Source organism: Brachyhypopomus gauderio, chromosome 7 (assembly GCF_052324685.1).
Source record: "Brachyhypopomus gauderio isolate BG-103 chromosome 7, BGAUD_0.2, whole genome shotgun sequence".
Taxonomy (NCBI): Eukaryota; Metazoa; Chordata; class Actinopteri; order Gymnotiformes; family Hypopomidae; genus Brachyhypopomus; species Brachyhypopomus gauderio.
In genome coordinates, this window is record NC_135217.1 from 10,009,570 (window position 1) to 10,029,848 (window position 20,279).

Genomic DNA, 20,279 nt, shown 5'->3' on the forward strand with positions numbered 1-20,279 from the left:
AACATGAGGAGCCGTGGTTTGACATAAAAATTCTAGAGTACCAGTTTCACAGGAAACACTGGTAGTTATTCCATTAAAACTTCATTCGGGGATTTCTGAATGATGGATATGCAATGTGGCATTAATATAGTTCAAAATAAATCTCTTGATGGACAGATGGAAAAATTACCAATTTTTGCTGTGCTGGTTATATTCAGAAGGGTTGTCCTCTTGGAAATGTACCTGCTTACATGTGTAAATGAATATGCTTCTGAAGAATTGTGAGGTCTGAACACCGAGGGAATGGATACACTGCGGACACTGAACCCATGTTCACTCTGGTGGTAGCACAGGACCAAGTGTTGTGTCAAATTAGGAACAATGAGCTCGTGTTTTCATTCAGAGGGCATTTGTAGTTCACAATGAGAATGTGTGAAGTAGGTTGAACGAATAGTAGCAGCCTTAAAGTAATCATCTTGAATGGATTGTGTGCTCAGTTCTACAGCTTTTTTTATATAAGCATGATGGCTGGCAAAAAAAGTGGTTTTGCCATATAGTAGAAGAATAAACCAAATACTTGTTAACAATGAATGCCACATGCGCAGCCTTGTATGCTTATTTAAACACTGGTCTTCATCCACTATCTGAGGTGTTCATATGAATGATACTAACACTGGCCTTCATCCACTATCTGAGGTGTTCATATGAATGATACTAACACTGGCCTTCATCCACTATCTGAGGTGTTTGTGTTAATCATACGAACACTGGCCTTCATCCACTATCTGAGGTGTTCATATGAATGATACTAACACTGGCCTTCATCCACTATCTGAGGTGTTTTGAGTTAATCATACTTCCAGAAATGTAAGGGAAAAAATGTCACTGACAGATCAGCAAATTACTAGGAAAGAGGAAGTGAAAATTCTTCCCATGCTGATCTGACAAAAGTGCCCTGCATCAGGATATTGTGACACTACTGAAGGAGCTTGAGTGCATTTGAACATCCCTCATAATGCAGCAGGCAGCCCACTGCTGTGTACAGTAACTTAATCCATAATCCCAGTGGACGATGGAGGAGTGCTCAACGCCGTACAGCAAAATGGACATGGACAAGGGATGGAGAACCTCATGGAAAGGTTTGATGTAGCATCTTGAACTATGGAGGTTCTTGGCATTGAGTATATAGTGGATTTGAGTATTTGTACGTTAATGCTGGGGGAAGTGGCTTAAGAATGTTGCACCTTTATACCTCAAACTTCAAACCTCAGACTGATGAAGTTTATGGACAAACGCATCAAGTGGTCTGACATTAATAAGTTAGTTTTTTGTAGTCTTTGAACTGTGTAACATTTCTTTGTTATCTGCAGATCATGTCCGAGGGAAATATAATCTCATCCTACTGGGGTTTGGCACTTTTGTCCTCTTTATCCTCTTTGTTATGGTGTTTGTTTTATGTGAGTCACTGGACCTTTATAACCAATTTTTTAATATTGTCATATCAAAAGGGTTTGGCTGCTGGACTTTATGATGTACAAGTTTTTCTGAGATTTCATTTGAAATTTAAAGCCTATTTAATAATTTATTCTTTATTTTAAAGTTGGCCATCAGGAGCGTAAATTTGCAGACTTGGACAATTTCATGATAAGTCACAGTTCCTCCGTTAACTCGATGAACTCTGACCTGAAGGACAAGCTGCAAAACACAGGTGGGTTCAAGCACTTCAAACCCAAAGCTTAATTTCTATTACACTGGGAGTAGAACCTATTTACCAAATCCATTGTTATTCACCCTGAATATTCAAATACTACTAATTTTACCCTCTTGCATAACATCATGATTGCTGAATTACAAAGCTCTTAAGGATCACATAATTGTTCATACTATTAAAGAGAGAACCAGGACTTGCTAGTATCAGTGCTGGTTATCCTCTTTGATACATTGTAGGTACTGAACTGGAATCTAAAGTGACAGAACTGAAGAAGTCTGTGTCCGGTCTGACCTCATACATCGACATGTACACGTCCAGAACTGACAGTCAGTTGAAGAATGGTGAGTCAATTCAACTCACAGTACAATTTCAAATGATCAAAGTATTAAATAAATTATATGTATATATTATATTTTTTATTATACTACATATTAGTGCTGTCAATTCCAGGTGCCGCAATTAAAAGTCCTCACCAGGATTTTGCTCAAGCTTGCTAGATTTTCTAATTAGCAATCCAGGTAAAATTAGTGGAATCAACACAATCCAGGAAGCCTGAGCAAAATCCTGGTGAGGACTTTTAATCGCGGCACCTGGAATTGACAGCACTACTATATATATATATATATATATATATATATATATATATATATATATATATATATATATATAGTTTGCAACTTGTTGAGAAATTGTGTTTTGGAACCCTTGGGAATGAAATTTATGTGCAGGGCACCCCTTTTTTTTAAAAAGGAAATGTATAGTAAAATACAAATAGACATCATTATTTTTATCTCTTGAATCTGACTGTGGGTAAGTTCTAACATGTCCTACTGATAGGACCCCAGATGAAGAAGCTCTCTGATATACAGACCTTAATTAACAATCTGGGATCCTCCCTTGGTTCCCTGTCATCTAAACTGGAGACCATGTTGCAGGATACAAGTAAGGCCTCCCAGTCACACCCCTCAGATTACATATAGATTAGTACAGATTATATATAGAGAATTGCAAGTGAACCTTTTTGGCAGTTAGTTTTTGTTGGCTTCCACAGGGTTGGCAGGATTGGTTGGTGTTAAAGCACGTTGGTATTAAATGAATAATGTGTGAACTTTGATTAATTTATTTGATTTTTATTAATATAAAATTGTACCTTAAATTTAGAAAGATATTTCTATAAACTAATCATGATTATTAAAATTGTACAATAGAAAGTGCATTTATACATATTAATATTATTTGAAATGTATCAAATGCATAATAATACAAAATGTCTTTGGTATAGATTCAAATGCAGACCATTTTTAGTGAATGGTAGCTCTGTAGCAATAAGAATGGAATGTCACACTTTTATCAACTCTAGCATGCACCTGATGTTTACAGCTAGCCAACAAGGAGTCCAGAACACACGAGTGAAAGACCTTCTAGAGAGTTTGAATTCTTCTGTGTCGGAACTGGCAACAAAACTACAGAATACCAGTCAGTAAACATTTTAACATTAAATAAATGCATTAAATAGATGTTGTATACACAGTATGCTTTAAGTATAATTGCATATTATATATTTTAGTGTGTTTGCAGGTTTAGTCTCAATGTTGCAATATTTATGAAGTTCATTTTATAGTTTGTCTGAAGGTTGACTGATTTTTGTTTGCAGTTGTACATGAGGAAAAGAAACTGACTGAAATTGATAGTTCGTTGGCTTCTGTGAATTCATATTTGAATTCTGTTGCCTCTCAACTAAAGAATCTAACTGAGGTATCGGGTAAGGCAATGGATTTGCTCAAGTCATCAGATTTCCATATGGACCCAGCTATTTACATTGGATATGGACAATATGATATTCAGCAAGTGATCAAAAGATGCATATTTGATTTAAAACCTAAATTCAAAATATTCAAGAACACAATCCATAAAAACCATGTTTAAAAAACTAACAAAATGTTCACAAACAATATTGTAATTATTTGTATTTAATATCTGTGTATATATTCAGAAATTCTTGCTGACTTTGGATATGTCTTACTGAAGGGTATCAAAATGGAAAGAACAGGATAGTGGAAAGTTCTATGTTGAATCTCACTACATCCCTCGAGACTCTGGCATCTATGATAAAGAGCAACGGTGAGGACCATTCCACATAAGAACTGTCAGACCACATAAGAACTGTCAGACATTGTGTGTTTCTTACATAAAAGCAAGAAACACACAATGTACATGATGCAGGTATATGAGCACCTGGGCAACAACATATGGCATATGAAAAACAAGTTAACAAATTAATCATTTAAGCTCTAAGGAAGGATAAAAGTTATGCGGCTCTATGTTCCAGCATTAAAACAAAATTTTCAGATGTAGGACATTTTACAGAGCAATGTAGTGATTGAACTACTCAAAGCTGACCAGGATCCAAGCATCCAAGCTACGATGCTGTTGGCTTGATTGCATTCATTCTTTCCCCCATTTTCAGGTGAGGGAGTGATGACTGTTCTAAGTGGTGTGAAGTCTGATCTCAAGAACACAAATCAGTTAGCAGGTAGGAGTTTTATTTTGCAGCAGACAAAGTGGATTTGCAAACATACTGGGCAATGCTAGAGAGTAGTGCATATGTTCAGAGGTCAGAAGAGCAGAATACGTCCTGAGTGCAGGCTGGAGACAGGGAAAGCAGGGTCAGCAAAGGTCAATACACAGATGGGGAATACGATTGAGACAACGCTTGGTAAGTAACATGAGTTAGCATTACTTTTAAAGGACAGGCAGGGGGTGTGGCTAACTGGGGACAGGTGTAAGCATCAGTATTCAGCAGAATCGCAGTGGGAATTTCGGGACGTTGATCCTCTAGGTGGAGCTATAATCTAGCTGGGGTCGGAGACATTTATGACATCTGTACTTTAATTCACCATGGCACTTCTGATTTGTGACACATTTGTTTGTTTTCCAAACAAAAAAAATATTCAATAGCATTCACCAGAAGTCAATTAGATAAAGAGAGGTTATTCATATTAAATATTTATGCTTATTCCGTTTATACTAACATTTTTCCATTGGACACATCACTTCTTACCCAAGTTTCCCAGAACAGGATGTTGACAGGGGTGCAGGACTCGATGGAGTCCCTCTCCTCCAACCTCCAGAAGACTGGTGAGACAAAACAACCTTCGCTTGTACATTGTTATTTTTATACAATGGTCCATCTGAGACTGACATGTCAGACAAGGTCAATCCCATATGTCAGATACAGATGTGTGTGCATGATACATGCTTACATGTTACTTTTAATATAGTGAAAACAAGCAAACAAAACAATCAAATTTCAGTTTTATTCCAGCACTGTTAGCTTGACGTGTGTTTTTCTTTTTCTTCTCAGTTCAGGGAGTGATTACTGCTCTTAATGATGTGAAGTCTAAACTGGAGACCAAACCAAGTACAGCAGGTAGCGACTCTTCCCACATTTCTCTGCACTACACAGTGTCCCAACAGGAGAAGCTTCACCCTCTCTCTCTGTTTCCTTCTCACTGTCTTACAGAGGGACATGCAGCACAGACCAGCTGTAAGCCTGGTTGGGTTCCATATCTCTCCAAGTGTTATTTGTTCTCCAGTGATCAATTGAACTGGCACCAGGCACGAGATTATTGCAGGAGTCAGAATGCTATGCTGGTCAAACTGGAAACAGAGGATGAGTGGGTTAGTCTCTCTCTCTCACACACACACACACACACACACACGCACACGCACGCACGCACGCACGCACGCACGCACGCACGCACGCACGCACGCACGCACACTCTTACTCTTCCTTATTCAGTATATATAAATACATGCTGTCTTTTTAAATTGTTCTGTCTCACTGTTACTATCCACCATTCTATCATGTTTTGTGCCTTGTCTCTGTAGACATTTGTAACTGAAAAGATAATGAAGCAGAATTACTGGGTGGGTCTCACCGATGAAAACACAGGCCAGTGGAGATGGGATGATGGAACACCTTTCCCTATTGTTAAAGAGTGAGTTTTTTTTCTTTATAACAGCTTTCTAGGTCTGCCAATGCCAAGTTGCTCTGCTACACAAATACAAATACAATACACGAATACACTAACAGACTGACAGAGCAGAGAAGGGAGAATCTGTTATATTGGAGCAAGCTGAACCATTTATCATCCCAAACCATGTGAGCATTAAACGAGCTGTGAAACATACAAAACTTTAGCAGTGATTCTTTTCTATCAAGCTTCAATGGTTTAAAATCTAACTTTCAAAGGCCATTACAGTTAAGTATCGCGTGTATGTGTGTAAAATACTTGCATATGCAATAGTGGTGTCAAGCAGCATGCAGTATACTGGGTGTTTTTGCCTGTTGCAGGCAGTGGAACCCTGGCCAGCCAGATGACTGGACGGAACATGGTCTGGGAGATGAAGGGGAGGATTGTGGACATTTGACATGGACTCTGAAGCTGAATGACAACCACTGCTCTGTTAAAATGAAGTACGCCTGCAAGGCATAGATTACACAGCACAGAATATACCGGTATATCTATATATGATGCATGTGATATATAATGCTTATATGATGTATGATATGAGTGTGAATGTGAATTAGTTCATTGGACTGTGTTAGAATGATGACACTAGAGTATTTGTTCCCTGCTGATAAATGTGATGAATGTGTGTTAATAACGAAATGTGAATGTGTGTTCATAACAAAAGCACTGCCATTTCTCACACAAGTAGCTCCAACTCAGGTGTTTATTACAAGCTCCTTACAAACATACCAGAACTCAGAATAGCAAAATGCTATATAATATTCATAGTTATTCATAGTTAAAACAAACAAAAAAGCAATAAAACTGGTCAATTTGTACACATGCCATAACACACCCTTTAATGTGAGGTATAAATATTTTTACATTTCTGCTTAATACAAAAAAGGATTACTCTAGATATCAGCTAAAGAATAGAAATTGTTCTGAGGTGAAGGTAAATGTGAAATTGAAAATCTGAGCTCTGATGACGTGATGTGATGATAAACACAAAGAACGTTAAGTATGCAGATTTACATACTGTTAAAGGTAACACAGCAACGACTATCAATAAGAGTAAAAAAAAAAAACAACTGCCAAAATGTATGGCCTAAAGCCCATTCAATTATTCATTCAGCTATTTAGCTGGTTTCTTCTTTTTAAATTAGCTTTTAATATAGCATATATCATCCAAGTGTAAGTAAACAGCGTTGACAGCAAATAATATATAAATGAGTTGTTTAAGCGTAACCCAAAAGGTTTTTAACTCATGTCTGCTTCATTTATGTAGTCTTAGAGTTGAGCTTCACTACAGAGAGGAAGAAAGTTAATTTTCACAGGTTTTGCATATAATGATTGTGAGGATCTTAAATCATGTTTCATAAGATCTGCATGCATGCACAGTTATAAAGACAGCATATATGAAAAATGTTATTGTGTAACAAAGGAGCCACAGTCTATGATTTTTAAAGACCTTTTGCGAATTGGCTGGGGAGATTAAGTATTTGCATGTCGTGAAAAAAGTTGAAAACCTTTCCTCCTTTTCGGAAAAGTCTTTACTGCCATTTTCAAATGCATGTGGAGAGAGGGTGACAGTTTTACTGATAGAATGAGATACCATTTTATGCCAGCGGTGTTTCTTGCTTTAGCATTTCTGCCACAGTTTCTTCACTCAGCGTGGCCACCATACCACACAGCGACCCAGAAAAGTGACAAACCCCAATAAAGTGTGCTGCTTTTTCAAGGGTGACCACTCTGAGTTCAGTCCTGGCTCTAATGCTGCAGTGGGAGAAACTATAGCAATGTCAGGACTGTCAGACAGCAAGCAAGTTACCCTGTCTCCAAGAAGGACTCTGTCTTAATCAAGTGTAAAGGAGCACGATGTGATTATAGGAAAGTGTCATGAAACCTTAAATGTATCACAAATGTCAAATAGTATTAGGCTTTTGACAGCTACTATTACTACAGGTACTATTATTCACCATTATTGATGGAGGAGAAAGGAAGTATATTGTGAAAAAAAAGCTTTGAATGGCAAGAAAAATGTTTTGTAATTGCCTGAACATTTCATTTAATGTAATTGTGATTTTTACACCGCAATCGAAATTTGTCCTCTGTATTTTATGCAGAACTGCAGTTTTTCTAATGCAGTATATGCATAAAAATGGACACAGAATAAACACAATGATTGAAAATGTTTAAATATAACTACTTCTATTAGAAACAAGCAAAGCATTCATAATATACATTCATACAATATTCATGTTTTCTTCGTATTAGCCATTGTCATGAATGTAAAGATCAGTGTATTTGACTAGCAACCATCAGGGATCAGTGTATTTGACTAGTCTTGGTATTCTCAAAGACAAGCAGGTATAGTAAATACTGACACCCTTCATTTTGTAGGTACAAAAAAACCAAAACAAAACACACATACAATATACATACATGATAGCAGGTACATAATAAATAACTAGTAGTAAATAAATATGATGTGTTTACTTTAACAGGACATCAGACCCTAGAAGAAATCTTCTTATTTAACCGTGGTCTCATGCATTGACAGAATTTATAAGTTTATAAATTTATAAAAACTTTATAGTTTTAAGTATAGTTTTCTACAAAGCAGGAACCCCTCTTTAACTGGTCTTTACCAGAATGAGATTGCATAAGGACGTGGATGAGATGTTCTCACGGCTCAGAGATGTGAACTTGCCCACAATTCTAACCCAACCAAACTGGGGAACTGGTTTACCACACTGTAAGATGGTTAGACAGGCATGTACAAGTGAGTGCCATAAAAAGACCCCACACTGGGTGTGTAAGCACTCCTCAAACAGCACTGCAACTCCACTGTGCACTGGTAATACTAGTGCTATATAGTGAATGTCTATAGAATCTGATACAGAGAACCAGAATGAGTGAGGATGTGTACCAGACTCTACACCGGCCTCCTGTAGTGAAGACCACGCACACAGCACATGGTAAGACATCACAGTGGCATCATTTCACAGCATATAATCATCAGTACAATTATGGCAGTAAATATTTCCTACACAGACGGGCAGCTGTGAACTCTCCTGTAAAGCTGGTGACTTATGTTCTTTAAGATCCTCCATGTTTGTCCATCTCTCCTACAGGACCACTGGTGGGCAACAAGTTACAGACAACACTGTTGATCTTCAACACTTTCTTACTGATCAGTATACTCATTCTAAACGTATTTCACAGTAAGTGATTTATCGGCACTGATACAAATTATGCGAAAGTTGTGTTTATGTTCACAAAAATGTATTGTACTCAAAGAAGTGAGTAGAACAATCAGACCTAACAGAAGGAAGGAATTTATATAACGATGCACTTTTTCTGTGAAGTTCCAGCTATAAAGTATCAGCAAAGTAGTGGAGAGCAGAAAAACGTATCAGAACCGAACTCAGAGGGAATGCAAGGATTGGTGTGTGAAAGAAGACAAGGGAGTTATTCTGATCTCTATGAAGTTATACTGCACTGCCCTACTGGCCCTCCCGGCCCTGCAGGCATTCCTGGCTCTCCTGGCCCTCCTGGCCTAGTCGGCATTCCTGGATCACCTGGTTGTCCCGGTGTTACTGGCTTTCCCGGCCCTGCTGGCCTAGACGGCATTCCTGGACCACCTGGTTATCGTGGTGTTCCTGGCACTCCTGGCCCTCCCGGCCCTGCTGGCTGTGGATGTTCTTGAGGATTTTGCTGATATTGCAACTGTCCTTGTCTTTGTCACTGACCCAGTCTTCCCTCTCGGCTCTCAAAAGGAACCACAAACAGAACATTGTCTAATGTTACATCAGAAACACATCAGTAAATTTACCATCACTAAATTCACTAAACTTAACCAGTAATGTTTCCTTGTTGCCAGCGTGTAAACTTACTTTAAAAAAGTCAATGACATTGTAAATTGATTAATTTAAGAAATGAGCAGAATTACACAGCTCTGGGTGTTTGAGCCCTGCATTAGAGCAGCGTTTCAACCGGGGTGCCGTCAAAATATTCTGATGTGAAATAAAAAACTATAGTTTTAAAAATTGAAGTTATTATACGCTTTAAAAATCATTAAAATGTATTTCATATGACCAGATCTCTCAAGTTTGGTGGGCGTGAGCTTTTTTTCAGGCGGGGGGGATTGGAATCTGTCGCGATGGTTAGTGTAGCGGCTGTGTGTGTGTGTGTGTGTGTGTGTGGTTGGCGGGCTGGCTAAAGTCTACATATGCGTGAGTCTCACGCTCAAAGCGTGCATATGGCCTGCATATGACCAAGGTCAGCACGTGATTACGCAGGTTTCCCACTGACTGTAAGTCACATTTATCTGCTCTCTGTCTTAATAATCACTTATGTTGGCCGGGAGATGGTTGCAGAGAGTATGTTTTCAGGGTTGCCAACGCTCACGCATTGAGCATGAGACACACGCATTTGACCGTTTTCACACGCTCTCACGGCACACTTCCGATATCTCACATCCGAAAAAAAATCTTGTTTATTTATCTGATCCATATCTGATTCAATGAGTTACTAGTTCGCTTTGGCGCCAACCACCCGCGATCGATAGATTGCGATATAATACTTAATTTGTGTCCATTTTACGTTCACACCCCCCCCCCCCCCCCCGTCAACAACTTACGTCTCCACCCCCCACCCCCCAAAGCCTGTGTTTTTTAACGCATTGTAAACCGGGGTGCCTTAAAATTTTGCATGCATATAAAGGGTGCCACAACTGAAAAAAGGTTGAGAAACACTGCATTAGAGTGTCGGTACTGGTGTGATGCTCAATTCAAGAATGTTGTATGTTGTGCATGTATAGATGAATAACCATATATATATATACCATATATGACTATAGAGGCCATTTGAGTACAGTGTCTCATTGTCATGTTCAAGAAACCAGTCTGAGATGATTCGCGCTTTATGACATGGCACGTTATCCTGCTGGAAGTAGCCATCAGAAGACGGGTACACTGTGGTCATAAAGGGATGAACATGGACATGGTCAGGTAGGCTGTGGCATTGACACAATGCTCGGTTTGTACTAATGGGCCCAAAGTATGCCAGGAAAATATCCCCCACACCATTTCACCACCACCATTAAACCTGCCAGTTCTCGAGGGAGAGCCCCTCCAATGTACAGTTTAGTTTAGCTTAGCTTAAATTATTTTCCTGCACATATTCTTCACACATGAGAGCAGCACTGATGTCATGATACATCAACGTTATGAGCGAGGGAGAGGAAGCTGACATGAAGGTTTAAATACATACGTTAACAAGAGACAGTTGGAACAGCTAACAAGGGGGAGAGGCAATACAGCAACAAGAACAATAGCAGCACACACACACACACACACACACACACACACACACACACACACACACACACACACACACACACACACACACACACACACACACAGCAGACCACATCAAATGAGCCTAAACGTCCTGTCCAGATATGTCTTTATAAAACCATACTGTCTCTTATAGACATCGTATCAATAACTGTTTCATGAATAAAGTGTGTGCTTCTTAGTGTATCTGACCCTGTGTCTTCAGGCTGCTTCTGATTGTCCTGTGTACGCACATACCATGAATAGGGATCATATAATCCTCATAGTACCTCAATAAACTGGTCATGTGGTTTTAATGCATGTTGTTATTTGTTTCTGAGGGACAGATAATCAATTCTATAGATATACAACAGAAGTCAATGGATACTTATTATACAAGTTTTATCGTTAAATGACCCTTAAAATGAGTTTAATAATATCCAACAATGAGTTTCTGCATTATCTGTACCACTCTGCCCTCCTGTGGTCCTGTAGGAGAGATTGACAAATGTGGAAGATTTGAAAGTTCACAAGTCACCAGCTTTACAGGACACAATCCAGCAGCCCGTCCCTGTAGGATCTGCAGGACTTCGAATGTTATTACTATAATAATATTTTGTGCTGTGATATAATGTGAAATAATATATAATTTGCAAGTCACAGTGACTTACAAATGGAAGGCAGTGAAATAGCCAAGCAGAATTTTTAAGGAAGTGTGTATGACTGTTTCTCAGCATGTAATACATGACTGAGGGGAGTGAGTGAGATGTGTGAAGATTCTGAAGGTGTTTGCGTTGGTGGGTGAACACATGTAGGTAACATATTACCAGCCTCCCTTAAGATAAACACACAGTCAACACAGTCCTATATCACATGATAGGAACATAGTGTTACTGAGCAGTGTGGTGTGAAAGCAGAAATATTATTATTATTATTATAAATTACTATTTGCTTGCAGCTCCAGTCAACAGAATTGTAATCAGGGTACGAATCCTTAAGGTGATGATTGTACAGCAGCATTTGAGGGTGAGGAGCTTCATACTTTGCAGCTTATGACCACACACATGAGGCCACGGTTATTAAGGGTCATAGTGGATCGTGGAACGTGTACATCACTATAAGTACCTGGGAACAATAATAGACTCAAAACTGAACTTTGAGGCAAATAGTGAGGCTGTGTGTAAAAAGGGGCAGCAGCGTTTGCACTGTTGGAGGAGATTGAACTATTTCCACGTTGATAGACCTATGATGACTTTATTTTATCAGGCTTTCGTAGAATCAGTTTTAGTATTCACCTTAGTGGCATGGTTTGGTAACTTGACATTCAAAAAGAGGAATGGCCTGAATCAGATTGTAAAATGGGCAAGTAAGTTGATTGGTAAGCCATTACCCAACTTGGAGACTTTGTATGGCACACAGGTAAAGCGGGTAACGAGTGCAATTTTAAGGGATAGTACTCATCCCCTGTAAAGTGAATTCAGGTCTCTTCCATCTGGACAAAGGTTTAGAGTACCAAAATGTAGAACAAGACAATATAAGGAGAGCTTTATTCCGGCAGCCATAACTCAAGCAAATAGGACGAATAGGACATAGAGAACTAAGAAATTGTATATGTGGTTCACTGTTTGTTTGTGTTTGTTCTAATTGTTTTTAATTGTTTCTGCTGCTTCACATATTGTAAATAAAATTTACCTTTGGGTAAAAATAACCTAACCTAACCTAACCTAACCTAACCTAACCTAACCTAACCTAACCTAACCTAACCTAACCTAACCTAACCTAACCTAACCTAACCTAACCTAACCTAACCTAACCTAACCTAACCTAACCTAACCTAACCTAACCTAACGCTTTCAGAGTTCTGCATTATTTCCATAGAGATGCACTGATGCACCTGTTACATGGTAAGAACATAAGATGAAATTTTATGTCCCATTAAACAACATAAGGTCCAATTGCAAAGGCACAAATTTGTCAATCTCCACTCTAGTACAATACATTGTGCTCTGTATGGTACATTTATTTTCCATTTGAATAATTAATACCACCTCTCACAACTCATCATACTGGATCCACAGCTAGTACGTACTCCTGTGGCCTTAATATGTTAGTCAACAAGGAGTGTGGTCCCTTAAGGAAGGATGTTAAGGAAGTAAGAAGGATGTTCTTACTTTTGTAAGTCGCTCTGGATAAGAGCGTCTGCTAAATGCCATAAATGTAAATGTAAATGTAAATGTTAATGCTAACTCCCTACCCCATTTACAATCATCAATGAGAAATAAGAACAGAAAGGATGAGCTATCAACACCCCAAAGGCTCAAACAGACTCACTATAACACCTCTAAAATTAAAAGCAAGCACACATGCAAAAAGGTTAAAGAAGAGGCAAGGCAAAAAAAAAAATCTTCCACGTTAAAAATCTGACGTTAGCCAAAAGTTATAACAATAACCGTTTACAACTGCTAGATATTAATGCAAAAAATAGTGATAATTTATACCTTGATTTAAAACCAGGCATCTAACCAGGATGGCTCAGCATGTTCAAACATCACTAATAAAACATTAAATGAGTAAAATACTAAGGCTGGGACACAGTGGCCTACAGGCACCAGGTCCAGATCCATTAATAACTGCACTGTGTGGCCAGTAAACAGCTGGAAACTGATAAAACTCTTAATGGTGAGGCCTATTGCTGTAAAGCATCTAAACCAAAACCCATGTACACCATAGATGAGAGAAATACCATGAGAAATGAGAGTAAAGCTGGAAACCTGTTTTATAACTCCTGAAGCAGTTCACTCCTGATCCATCCAGCACAACTCAAGCCTTCTGGATTCATCTCTCACCGCAGTGACGGGCACGCACGCCAAACCAAAGCCAATTCGGATGTCAAAATACATACCTGTATAAGATCACAAATAAGTGGGTAGTAGGCTTACAATTAACTGCACATAAGCCTCTCATTGATCAAATGACCAAGGTCACGAACAACCCACCAGCACAGCGTCTGTCTGTGTACTCGAATTCATGTGACGATTTCAGTTGCTTCCACTGTTTTTAGGGAAGCAAGTAGTCTTCTAAAACCCTGTTAGGATGTGACAGACTGCAAATGTCCAGAGAAAAAATTCCATTGCCTGATTTAGAACATGAGCAATCCATGGACATTACATCAGCAGTGCTCAAAAAAATCATCATCCGGTAGGGGGATCATGTGATTTGAATGACATGCAGGATATTGAGTCATGATGCTTTAATGGTCAATTTATTTGTGCTCATGAGTACATTTGAATAATGTCGAGTTTATTATAAGTTCAGCACCTTTATATCATCATGCGCTGTGTAGATGACGTATTAGGAACACGCATTTGATGTGAAGTATAAAGAATTGATGTGATGAAACAAGTCTTTTCAGCATCTGTTCTCATGAGAGCTGCCATCGCAACATGCGAAGTGTAAACATGATGGAAGCCGTGGGAAGAGCAGGTCTGACATTTTGAATGTGTAGTCCGGGGGCTAAAGGTGACCCCACGCTGCCGAACCAACAACACTTGTGGCCCCAGTGTATGAGAGAAAACCCCAGCCATCTTTGCAGTCCACGTGATTGTATCAAGAGAGTCCGACTTACAGCACCACCTCAGGACTTATAGTAATATACTCCTCAGGTATACTGCTCAGGTCATAATATGAGCAGTAAGTTGATCAATAGTTGATCATGCCCAGTTAGGATCTCACACCCCTCTTTGTGGCTGGTGGTTTGAAGTCCTGAGATAGTTTTTGACTTCTTTGGACAGAATAAAACCAAGATATGGAACACTAGTTTGACAACATTGCAGTTTCTGAAGCGCTGCTTTGAAAGCTGCATTAGCCAGATGGATCAGCAGCCATGTTGAGGCTTCTGTCCGTCTTTGGTTTTCAGCAGTTGATATTTTAACACATAGTCCCACATGGTCTTTAAACTCAGGCCATTCTTAGGAATCTGGGCTGAATGTTCTCGAATCTGTTGCTGTGTATTTTTTTGCTTTCAATGTTTACAAAGAGCGAATTACTGTGATTAGTAGATTCTTCTTGTCTTGAAAGAGATGGACAGATTTAATTTAGACATCATTAAATTAAATGATAGCTTAAGAATATCCATGAATCTATGCAAAAATTTATGTTCAGATTGCTCAGAGAGAAGCTGGTGCAATCTTTATTTTGTGTCTGATAAAATTGGCACTGTTGTTATTCTACAGAATGAATGATAGGAATCGAAATGGGGCGAAATGTCAGGTCCTCTAGAATATTTAATTAACAACCATTTACACATGAATCCATAAGGTTTCATATGGCTATTGTTAAAGTTTCTAAAAGTATTGTGGTGCTCAATGCACACTGTGGGGTGTAATCTGATCATTACAAATGTGGAAACTGACTGGGTTGCCTCACCGATGGTGTGCTATAAGCAATTTCGGTATTACAATAATTTCCAGTCTAACCAGTCACCACCTCCACAATGTCATTCAATTATTTATTTAATCTAAACCTCCTAACAGGTGACCACGTACACCTTTCCCATTTAAAATGGAAACTATGCATTTTATTACATACACAGTCTTATACATAATCACTGAATATACTGTGACTCAATCCTTCTGAATAACAAATCTTTTTCCTCCTAACTGTAGTCAGTGCACATATATAGTCTCTATTGTGATATGTACATAATATCATATGTATTGTTCATACATTTATATTTATTATTACGTCTCAGTTCTTTTCCTGTACTTGATCTAATATTACACATATAATTATTTGCCCTTGTCTTTTATGTTTATGTATTATTTATATCTAATACACAAATTATTAGTTTATATTCATCTGTCTAACACTGCTTAATATTCTGCTGTAGTAAACAGATTAGATTTATGGCATAGTTCAGACACTCATATAGAGTTACGCACATCTCTAGGGACTGACCCTATAACCTCTGGTGTTTCTGGTACCATAACTGCTCTGAGCTACAGTAGCATTTATGCACAGTCTACTGTTACAGTACCAGATGTGCAGAGAGAGCTGCTCTGTTCGACTTCTACAAAGCAAAATTCTTTCTTTCTTTACCAAGTGTTACTTTACCAGACTGAGATTGCGTAGTGACATGGACGAGTCTCACCTCAGAGACATGAACTTCCTGTCTCAGTTTAAGAGGAACTGGTTATCTGCACTGCATATACACTTGAGTTTATTAGACATCACCAAATATAATGTACTTCTGGTCTTAGAATGCATTGGACCTGTTTTTTTTTAATGGTTTGAGCTATGGTTGTTTTTAGAAAGAAAGAACAATAATAAACTGGGGTTCCCAGGTCTGGGACAGAGAAACACAGGTTTTGTGGGACAGAGAAACACAGGCTTTATGGCAAGGGGACAGTGTGAAGGTTTTCAAGGAGAAAAAGCTTTTTCTTTCAGGTTTCACATCCCATTTGTGAAGCATCATCATCACAGTGTCTCAAATGTCTCTCAATTCAATTGTTATATCAGGGCTGCATTAACATGTAGTGTGGTTCCCTCTTGAACTGTGATTTACCTCACATTTTGCTTATAGTGCATTACATAGTTGTGATGAAGTTTGGTAGTTGGGTGCTCACTTGTTCCAAGGTAATGATGCCATAGTCTACAACTCTGACACCTGGCTAACAGTAGTAACAGAAGTCCTTTTAAGGAAGTACAGACAACTTCCTCCTTATCCTTCCTTTCACAATCTCAGCCCTAGACGTCACACTGGGTGTGTAAGCACTCCTCACTCAGCCCTGCATCTTCACTGTGCACTGGTGTGTGTTGTTAGCAGCCAGGCGTTATACTGAGTTGAAGGCGAATGTCTATAAAATCTGATACACGCAAACAGACTGAGGATGACTGAGGATGTGTACCAGACTCTACACCAGCCTCCTGTAGTGAGGAAGACGCATACAGCATGTGGTAAGACAATTTAAGGTCAACGTTTCAAAGCATATAATAAGTAGATCTAGGTAATCTTTGTTACAGAGGTGTGCATCTGTGTTCTCCCCTGTAAAGCTGGTGACTTGTGTTCTTTAAGATCTTCCATGTTTGTCCATCTCTTCTACAGGGGGCAACAGGTTACAGACGACACTGTTGATCGTCAACACTCTCTTACTGCTTAGTATACTCATTCTAAACGTACTTCACAGTAAGTCATTTATCAGCACTGAGACAAATTATACGAAGGTTGTGTTTTCACAATATTTACAAATAACTAATTGTACTCAAAGGAGTGAGTAGAACAAACAGACCTAACACAAGGAAGGAATTTAAGTAACGATGCACTTTTCCTGTGATGTTCCAGTTGTAAAGTATCAGCAAAGTAGTGGAGAGAAGATAAACTTCTCAGTGCTAAACTGTGAAAGAAGACACCCAAGGAGTAATTCTGATCTCTGTGAAGTTATACTGCACTGCCCTACTGGCTGTCGCGGACTTCCAGGCCCTACTGGTCCTCCTGGCCCTGATGGCCATCAAGGCAGTCTAGGCCCTCCAGGCCCTCCAGGCCCTCTGGGTCCAACAGGCATTCCTGGCTCTCATAGATATTATGGTAATATTGGCATTCCTGGACAACCCGGCCAACCTGGGCGAGCTGGCCATCCTGGGCGACCTGGCCTTCCTGGTACTTGCTGCCTTGATTGACCCTGCTGTTGACCCTTGACCCTGCTGGTATTCCTGTCTGCCCCAATCTGCCCTCACAACTCTGTTTCATGTTACCTAACATTACATCAGAGGATTACTAAACTTGCATCCAGCTTGTAGACTTGGTTATGTTTTGAACAAATCAAAATTTAGAAAATGACCAAAATCATACTGCTCTGGGTCTTCAAGGCCCTCAAGGCCTTGCTGGAATTCCTGGCCTTCCAGGCCCTCCTGGACCACCTGGCCCTCCCTGTACTCCTGGCTGAACCAAATGGCCCTCACGCCTCTGCTCCATGTTGCCTAGCATTACATTAGAAGCTATCACTAAACTTAAACTTGCATCCAGCTTGTAAACTTACTTTAAATGTTTAGATCAAAGAAAACATTAGAAAATGACCAAACTCATACTGCTCTGGGTCTGACCCCTGCATGTGGTTGTGTCTGAGCTGTGGAGCAGGGGGGCAGTGGAACATCTGATGGGTCACTGTCTGTATGCTGAGTGCAGCTCCAGTGTGATGCTCAATTTAAGAATGCTGCATCCTGTAATGTGTGCAAGGGTCTTGATGTAGATAATGTAGATAATTTTTATGTAGATGTTGTACAGTGGTTTGGTTCATAATCATACTTCATATCATCTTCTGATCATACTATATTTATTTTTATCTATGGCAAGTGCTATGCCTATTTCTCCCTTTTTGGCTGCATTATATACAGTATTCAATGCATCAACATATTTCCTGTTGATGTCATCTCTTTGGTTAACTATAACTGTTTCATGAATAAAGTGTGTGTGCTTCTCAGTGTATCTGACTGTGTGTCATTCATATTGAGAAGTAATGGGGCCCTGAAGAAGGAACAACCAGTCAAGGCTGATAGTGGGAACAGAAGGGCTGCTTAAGGAAAACTGTAAATGTTTTCTTACGTTAGGGTTCACCTTATCGCTACATCTGTAGTGTATTCAGACTGCTTCTGATTCTCCTGTGCATGTATACTCACCCTGTGACGACAGGTAACATAATACTCAAAATTTCTTGATAAAATGTTAGTTTTTTAAGAATAGATAATCAGCTCTACTATACAGCAGAATTTATTTGATTGTTTTGTGTTTTCCAAATGAGGTTTAAAATTTTCATCTTACACAAACATCCCTTACGGTTTTATTATTTTAATGACCAATTATTATGTGATGACGTAACTATGAGGAAAATGAATATGTGCAGGAATGGTGAATCACTAATATTGCAAAATAGTCTGTGTGTGTGTGTGTGTGTGTGTGTGTGTGTGTACGCTCATTCATGTCATTTGTTTCTCCTGTCTCTTATCTCGTTTGCTTTGGTTTGCACTTGTGTCTTGTTAATGTGAGTTTATTTAATGTGTTTCAATGTTGTGCTTGTCGCTTATCTTTCTTTTGTCACAGTCTTTACGTGTTGTGAGTGTTTACTGATCGCAAAATGTGCTACATAAATATAATAAACTGTATTATTGTCACTCCTCTTTGTCCAGTCAAATATTAAGAGCTAGTGGGAAGGAAAACACATTTTACCCAGAGCAACCAACTCTCTCATTCTCTCTCTCATTCTCATTCATTCCCATTCTTTCTCATTCTCAATTCAATTCAATGGTGCTTTATTGGCATGAAAAATATGTACATTTGTGTTGCCAAAGCATAGGGTACATACAATGGTAAAATAACTTTACCCCAGTCCTCAGCAGTCCACTCCCTGTACCTTTTGCAGAATATCAGTCTGTCCCTGATGTTTTTCTGGAGAGAAGTGGCTTCTTTGATGCCCTCCTTGAGACCAGGCCTTGCTCCAAGAGTCTCCGCCTCACAGTGCATGCAGATCCACTCACACCTGACTGCTGCCATTCCTGAGCAAGCTCTGCACTGCTGGTAGCCCGATCCCGCAACTGAAACACTTTTAAGAGATGGACCTAGCGCTTGCTGGTCTTTCTTGGGCGCCCTGGAGCTTTTTAGGCAACAATGGAACCTCTCTCCTTGAAGTTCTTGATGATGCGATAGATTGTTGACTGAGGTGCAATCTTTCTAGCTGCGATACTCTTCCCTGTTAGGCCATTTTTGTGCAGTGCAATGATGACTGCACATGTTTCTTTAGCAATAACCATGGTTAACAGAAGAGAAACAATGATGCCAAGCACCAGCCTCCTTTTAAAGTGTCCAGTGGTGTCATTCTTACTTAATCATGACAGATTGATCTCCAGCCTTGTCCTCATTAACACCCACACATGTGTTAATGGAGCAATCACTGAAACAATGTTAGCCGGTCCTTTTAAGGCAGGGCTGGAATGAAGTTGAAATGTGTTTTGGGGGATAAAGTTCATTTTCTAGGCAAATATTGACTTTGCAATTAATTGCTGTTAAGCTAATCACTCTTTATAACATTCTGGAGTATATGCAAATTGCCACTATAAAAACTGAAGCAATAGACTTTGTAGAAATTAATATTTGTATCATTCTCAAAACTTTTGGCCATGACTGTACTGCGGTCATGACTTCTGTCATGGTCCAGAGGCAATGCGCGCTCGCAAGTGAGAGTA

General features: G+C 39.2%; 1 protein-coding gene across 1 annotated transcript in view; it reads left to right on the forward strand.

Moving 5' to 3' along the window:
* Window positions 1-959: 959 nt before the first annotated feature.
* LOC143518774 (uncharacterized) overlaps window positions 960-20,279 on the forward strand; it is a 31,293-nt gene continuing 11,973 nt past the window's right edge. The window contains exons 1-14 of the mRNA XM_077011531.1: window positions 960-1,118; window positions 1,350-1,436; window positions 1,580-1,687; window positions 1,927-2,031; window positions 2,528-2,632; window positions 3,071-3,166; window positions 3,345-3,452; window positions 3,719-3,811; window positions 4,158-4,223; window positions 4,757-4,828; window positions 5,055-5,120; window positions 5,214-5,371; window positions 5,582-5,691; window positions 6,048-8,687. Of these exons, the coding sequence (XP_076867646.1) occupies window positions 1,052-1,118; window positions 1,350-1,436; window positions 1,580-1,687; window positions 1,927-2,031; window positions 2,528-2,632; window positions 3,071-3,166; window positions 3,345-3,452; window positions 3,719-3,811; window positions 4,158-4,223; window positions 4,757-4,828; window positions 5,055-5,120; window positions 5,214-5,371; window positions 5,582-5,691; window positions 6,048-6,189 (1,383 nt within the window). The 5' untranslated portion in view covers window positions 960-1,051 and the 3' untranslated portion in view covers window positions 6,190-8,687. The remainder of the gene's footprint in view (window positions 1,119-1,349; window positions 1,437-1,579; window positions 1,688-1,926; window positions 2,032-2,527; window positions 2,633-3,070; window positions 3,167-3,344; window positions 3,453-3,718; window positions 3,812-4,157; window positions 4,224-4,756; window positions 4,829-5,054; window positions 5,121-5,213; window positions 5,372-5,581; window positions 5,692-6,047; window positions 8,688-20,279) is intronic.